At 56.6% G+C, this 6,489-nt stretch overlaps 1 protein-coding gene across 2 annotated transcripts; it reads left to right on the top strand.

The window, feature by feature from the left end:
- The first annotated feature begins 1,632 nt into the window (after positions 1–1,632).
- LOC102259636 (aquaporin-2) lies at positions 1,633–6,483 on the top strand. Of its 2 annotated transcripts, XM_005877309.2 has the most exons (3): positions 1,641–2,156; positions 5,357–5,521; positions 5,872–6,483. In XM_005877309.2, the coding sequence occupies exons 1-3, from the start codon at positions 1,797–1,799 to the stop codon at positions 6,172–6,174; spliced, it is 828 nt and encodes a 275-aa protein (XP_005877371.1). In that variant the 5' UTR covers positions 1,641–1,796; the 3' UTR covers positions 6,175–6,483. The 2 variants fall into 2 exon arrangements, with proteins under 2 accessions (XP_014404126.1, XP_005877371.1); XM_014548640.1 differs by lacking the exon at positions 5,357–5,521 and having other exon boundaries at positions 1,633–2,156.
- The last annotated feature ends 6 nt before the right edge of the window (positions 6,484–6,489 follow it).

Genomic DNA, 6,489 nt, shown 5'->3' with positions numbered 1-6,489 from the left:
GTCATTTTCTCCTTTCTTCCTTCCCCTCCTCCTTCTCTTCCTCCGCCTCCTCACTAGCAGGATTCACTAGTCCCTCTATATATTCGGATGATGCATTCTCAATTGCAAAATATTTCCCATTCATTATCTTGCTCCATCCTCAAAACAACTGTGGTGTGGGCAGCATTGCTCCTATTTTCTGAACAAGGAAACTGAGGCTCGGAGTGTGACTGGCAGTGAGGGGTGTGGTAGGATGCTCTCCGGGCTAGGCTCCAGTCCCAGCTCAGCCACTAGCTTGCTGGGCCACCTCAGATGAGCCACTCACCCTCCCTGGACCTCAATGACCCCCCGTGATACAATACAAGGGGTCCTACTCTACAGTCTCCATTGGCCCAGATTTCCATTCCTGGGACTGGGACTGCATGGGAACCTGCTGGTCAGGAGGTAGAGCAGGGCCTGACCACACTCTGAGCCTGACCCTGCCTTTTCATCCCCAGGAAAGGAGCAGGGCTGGAGGGATTGGGAACAGTGGGGTGTCATATGGGGGGGGGGGCGTATTCCAGACCCAAATGCCTCCTAGACCCTGGGCTGGAGCAACATTGATGGTAGGAAGTGGCATTGCCCGGTGCTGGGCTGCCTGGGCACCCAGGCTGGAGAGCCGCCTATCGAGCACTGTGGCCTCCATCAGCCTGCACAGCTCACTGCCTCTCAGAAATGTCCTCCCCAGAGCCCTGTGTGGCTCTGAGCTCCAGGGGGGACCCAGATTCTGTCCCAGCTTCTGGAACCCTAATATGTGAGTTTGGGGAGACTTATTCTCCTCAGAGTATAAATAATACTATCAATAATAGCTGGTATTAATTGATGGCTTACTGTGGGCCAGGCACTGCTTTGAGCACCGTCTGTACATTATTTTATTTAATCCAAACCCCAATCCGATAAGGTCATTATTGTCCCCTTTTTACAGAGCTGGATGAGAAGGGGTTCACAAAGAGGGACGAGGGGGTGCTGGAATGGAAGTCCGTAGCTGCCTGTCAACCCCAGGTTCACTCCATCACCCAGGGCCAGGGTCCCACTGCCACTGGAACCGCCCCCTGCTCTAGGCCGTGGGAGCTGCTACTTGGCTGGGGTTCCAGGGAGGGGGTGACACTTAATGACTTATGGGTGATTGGCTGCAAGAAAGCAAGCACAGAAGAGAGAAAACCTCTGTGCCCCGGAAGGTCCGCGTCACAGGCCAACCAGTTGTTTTCCATCCCCTTAAAGAAGAAATAACTGGAGGTCAGGTGGCAGGGAGAACTCCCCAGTCACTAGAAGGGGTAGCACTGACATCCTCTCCCCTGGTCGGTTGTGGGTGAAGCATTGCCCCTGCCTTGGCCAACAGTTTGAGTCAGAGAGAGGGGTTTTGGCAAATCTACAGAATCCCCATTCACAGAGCCTACGGGGGCCCGGGGAGGCCCTGGGGCAACAGCCCTGGGGTTAACCAAGGGGACAAACACGGAAAACCAGGGGACGTCAGTCCTTATCTGGAGCTCATTAATGGGGAACATTAGTCAGCTGTGAAGGCCAAGATGGGGTGATAGGCATGTGGTGGGCAGGGGTGGGGAGTGGGGGCAGGGGGAAGCCATAGGGGTGAAGAAGTATTAATCTAAACTCCACCTCCACCCCACGTGTCCAAATGCTGGATGGAAGGACCCTGTAAATGCCCATGACCCAGCCTCCCCAGAAACAGAAAGAGAGAGAGAGAGAGAGAGAGAGAGAGAGAGAGAGACCCAAGCCTCCTGCCCTGAGACAGCGGGGCCAGCTCTGAAAAGCTCGGCAGCATGTGGGAACTCCGGTCCATAGCCTTCTCCAGGGCCGTGTTTGCAGAGTTCCTGGCCACACTCCTCTTCGTCTTCTTTGGCCTGGGCTCGGCCCTCAACTGGCCGCAGGCCCTGCCCTCTGTGCTGCAGATCGCCATGGCCTTCGGCTTGGCTATCGGCACCCTGGTGCAGGCGCTGGGCCACGTGAGCGGGGCCCACATCAACCCTGCAGTGACGGTGGCCTGCCTGGTGGGCTGCCACGTCTCCTTTCTCCGGGCGGCCTTCTACGTGGCTGCCCAGCTGCTGGGGGCCGTGGCAGGAGCCGCTCTGCTGCACGAGATCACACCAGAAGGCATCCGAGGGGACCTGGCCATCAATGCGGTGAGTAGCCCGAGCTGCACCTCCTCCCCGGGGGCGGAGGGGATGGAGGGAACAGGTCTGGGTGAGGGCCTGGGTGCGGAGAGAGATGGAGGCTGCGGGGGTGGGGGTAGAGGTGCTGGAACCAGGAACACAGCTGCCATAGGAGACCCAGGTGGAAGGAGCAACAGGGCCAGAGCTGAAGCCCATACGATACCCCCGGCGCTGCTGGTACCGTCTGCCCTCCCTCGTGGAGGAAGAGCCTGCATTACAGTGAGGCCTGGGCTAGGACTCTGGAGGACAGGCTCCCAAAGCAGAAGTGCTTTCCGAGCTGGGAGGAACCTCAGAGTGAGTCCCGTGGGGAGAAGGGCCCAACTCTCCTTCCGCATGCACTGGCCTCAGGCGAGGGGCTCCTCACAGCCTCGCACTGACACCTCGCAGGAGCGCTGCAAAGTAGGGATGGGCACCTCCTTCCTTGAGAATATGCAAACTGAGGCTCAGAGAGGGCAAGTGCCACAGCCAGACTCAGGCCAGGCTTGGCTGCAGAGCTCACGGTCTTCCGGCCTGAGCCATCACCTAAGTCTTGTTTTGCAAACAAGGAAACCGAGGCTCAGAGAAGGGAAGCACAAGCCAAAAGTTCTACAGTGTGTCAATCCCAGAGAACGTGCCAGAACCCCGGGGAAGCAAAGGGGCACTGTCTCTCCGGACCCTGGAGCCTGTGCGCTAACTGCTGACACCATGAATGGTGGCTAGCCGGGCACTTGGGTGCGTTGGGAGCTGAGGGTGATGCCGCAGCCCCCTCCATGCCCCCACCCGCTCCTCTCGTGGGTCTGGGCAAGGCCTGGGCATCTGAGGGCGTGAGTGGGAGGAATGGTCTGTGCCCCTCATCAGAACCCTGACTCTGCCCCCCACCCCCACCCCCAGCCCAAGCCCAGGCAGCAAGTGCTTCTTTCAGGCCTCAGTTTCCTGCATTTTGCAGCCTGATCTGTCCCTGGGCCACTAGGTTAGAGCTCTGGTGTCTCTGAAGAGTGCTGCACAGTCCCTGTGGCCACCTCCTCCTCGGCATGAGTGGCCCTTTCTCATACGAGGGGCACAGGTATCCCAATCGGGGAGCTTCTCTCTTCTTACTTCTTCCGAATGGACAATGCGATGGGGCCGGGGGCTCAGGGCTGAGAAAAGGCTAGGATGGCCTTGGCAGGGGACAGACCGAGGAATGTGACCATTTCCATTGAGGACAAAATTGGTTTAGTTGGCAGCGAGGAGAGGTTCACTTAGACGGAAAGAGCAACTTCCTGAGAACAGGGCCAAGAAAGTCTCAGAATGTGACTGAGGAATCTCCTCTAATAGCAGGGCGATGGGGTTGCTAAGGGGGCAGGGAGACTCTCAGTCTTACTCCTCCATCATGTCAGAGTTGACCGGAGCCCTCAGAATGGAAGGGTCTGGGAGGTTTCCCCCAAGGTTATTACTACCTTGGGGAACTGAGGAGAACCCCTGCCTGGCTGGAGGGACACAGCAGTGGGGCTGACTTACCCCGAGGCTAGAGGGAGCCAGAAGACTTTAAAGTTGTCCCAGGTGTCTTCTGAGGTCCCTAGAAAGGCTAGCCTGGCCACCAGGGAGTTACCATTGATGTGCACCTGCTCTGTGCCAGGCCAGATATCATCTCATTCTTGGTATAATGCGGTAAGGTGAAATCTGTGACCCTCTACCATGAGTGGTAAACTGAGGCTCAGCATTCAACTGATTCAAGTCACAGAACCAGTAAGTGTCAGTACCTGGAAATGGACCCAGAGCCATCTGACACCGAACCCATGCCCACACCGTCTCCCTTCGAGCAGCCATTTACCAGCAGGAATGGGGCTGGGGCTCTGCCACTGTCAATTCCAGTCCTCACACAGTCCTCCTGAATTTTGTTATCCCCATTTTACAGAAGGATAAACTGAGGCTGAAGTAAATAGGGGCCCATGGTAAGTCAGAGGCCTCCAAAGTGTCTGCCTTTAAAGTGCTTTTCACTGTCTCCCATTACAGGCTTTGACATTGGGTCACAGGGGATTGAGAATAGGCCCTAGGAGACCCAACAGTGACAGCCCAATGGCTAGGATCCAGGGGTCGGGTTTCAAGGGCTGAAGAAGGGGCATGGGAGGTGAGAGCTGTCACAGCTCTACCTGGTTCAGTGCCCAGCCCCAAAGGGCAGGGTGTAGGGCACAGAATGACAAAACCCAGAGAGAAATCCAGTTCTGGGTGTGGTCCAATTATGAAATTACCTCTTTGCTTGGCCTCAAGTTCTCTCATTGCCCAAGGCAGGGTCTGCTGGGGTCACGGGCATCCCACATGGGTATGGAGGCATCACAACGTAGGGCTCCAGCACCCTCACTTCAACTTCCATGGTATGTGCAGAGAGCAAATCCCAGGGCAAAACTGAGGCCTGGAATGCAGTGGGAAACAGACAAGGCAAAGGGAACAGTCAAAGGTTAGAGGAAAGAGTCATATGCTAGACTTGTGGGGGGTATGGGGCACACTAGGACCATCCCCAGACCCTAGTCCCTGTCCCTGGGAGCCCTTTGACCATAGGCCTCTGGTTACATCAGTATCTTATGGCCTAGGAAGAGAGGAAGGCCTTCCTGTTACCTGGCCTAAACTTCCTGCTGTATTCAAAACCGTTTATCTTCTTGCTCTTCAAGAAACAGAAATTTTAGCTCAACCGATATGGCTCAGTGGTTGAGCATCGATCTATAAACCAGGTGGTCATGGTTCAATTCCGGTCATGGCACATGCCCGGGTTGTGGGCTCGGTCCCAGGTGAGAGGCGTGCTGGAGGCAGCCAATCAATGATTCTCTCTCATCATTGATGTTTCTATCTCGCTCTCCCTCTCCCTTCCTCTCTTAAATCAATAAAAACATTTTAAAAAGAAAAGAAAGAAAGGAAACAGAAATTCTGGATTCCCCATCCTTTTCCGCTCACATTGTAGGCACACAATCCCAGCCCCTGAATCTAAAGGGCTATGGAGCATTTTTCCTACCTCTGACTGGGGAATCACGGCCGTCTTTGAGTCCATCCCTCTGCCTTTGGGCCACGGGCCCAGGAGGAAGCCATCAGTCGTTTGGACTAAGGTGGCTGGTGAGCCCAGGTGTTCTGGCTCCCAGCCAGCCCAGAGGCCGCTCTGGAGTCGTGGCAGGACGATGGAGCCAGTGCGGGAGCGTGCTCACTGTTCCCCGCTCCGTCCTCAGCTCAGCAACAACACGACAGGTGGCCAGGCGGTCACGGTGGAGCTCTTCCTGACCCTGCAGCTGGTGCTCTGCATCTTCGCCTCCACCGATGAGCGTCGTGGAGACAACCTGGGCACCCCTGCCCTGTCCATTGGCTTCTCCGTGGCCCTGGGCCACCTCCTTGGGGTAGGTCATGGCCTCAGCCTCACTGTATACACAGACTCTCCCCCAAAGAAACAACCAGAGACCACTCTAGAGACAGATACACAGAATCCCCCCCAAAATGGCAGACAAAGACCCCAGAGGGACAGATACAGACTCCCAGGAAGGACAGACACACCCAGAGGGTCTGACTGCCAGATACCTAAGGCCAGATATCACTCCAGCCTCAAAGGAATAGAGCCCAGTAAACAGAACATGAACTTCATTGTCCGCGGGGTGGACTCCCTTCAGGTTGAGCTCAGGGTCTGGAGAGGGGCACAGGACGCCCTGCCCAGTCCTCCCCCTTTCTCTCCCTCCCCTGTCTCCCACTGCAGATCCACTACACCGGCTGCTCCATGAATCCTGCCCGCTCCCTGGCGCCCGCTGTTGTCACCGGCAAATTTGATGACCACTGGGTAAGGGCAGAACCCTCCTGGCCCTCCCTCCCCTCCCCCAGAAACCCATCTCAGCCCGGGAGGGAGCAGACGGGAGAGGGAGGACCCCACACCTTCCCCCTGGTCCCTGGGGTCCACCCTGCAGGGCTGACCATCGCTCGGGCCTCACTGCCTTTGCGAGGATTAAGTGAGGTCACTGGTGCAAACAGACCCCTCGGTGCCTCCGGACTTGATAAACGGTAGTAGTTATGCTGACACATATTTCTATTGGGCGCTTATTAGTGCTTAGTGCGCACAGGCCTTATTCTAAGTGCTTTGCAAATATTAGCTCCTTTAGTTTTCACAGCAACCCCAGCGGTATTATCGTGAAAGGAAACTGAGGCGCGGAGAGGGTGACTACGGTGTCCAAGTCACCCAGGCAGTCCGCGGGGAATCCGCACCAGGAACCCCAACTCACAGGTCGCCCCCAGCAGCCCGCGTGGCCGTTTCTAATCACAGGACACGCACTTCATACCCGCGTGCGGCCCGGTCCGCACCCGCGGCGGGAGAGGAGCAGGG

This window comes from Myotis brandtii, unplaced genomic scaffold (assembly GCF_000412655.1).
Source record: "Myotis brandtii unplaced genomic scaffold, ASM41265v1 scaffold517, whole genome shotgun sequence".
In the NCBI taxonomy this organism is placed as follows: Eukaryota; Metazoa; Chordata; class Mammalia; order Chiroptera; family Vespertilionidae; genus Myotis; species Myotis brandtii.
The sequence above is the reverse complement of the archived record's forward strand: the minus strand, read 5'-3'. Positions and strand labels throughout refer to the sequence as shown.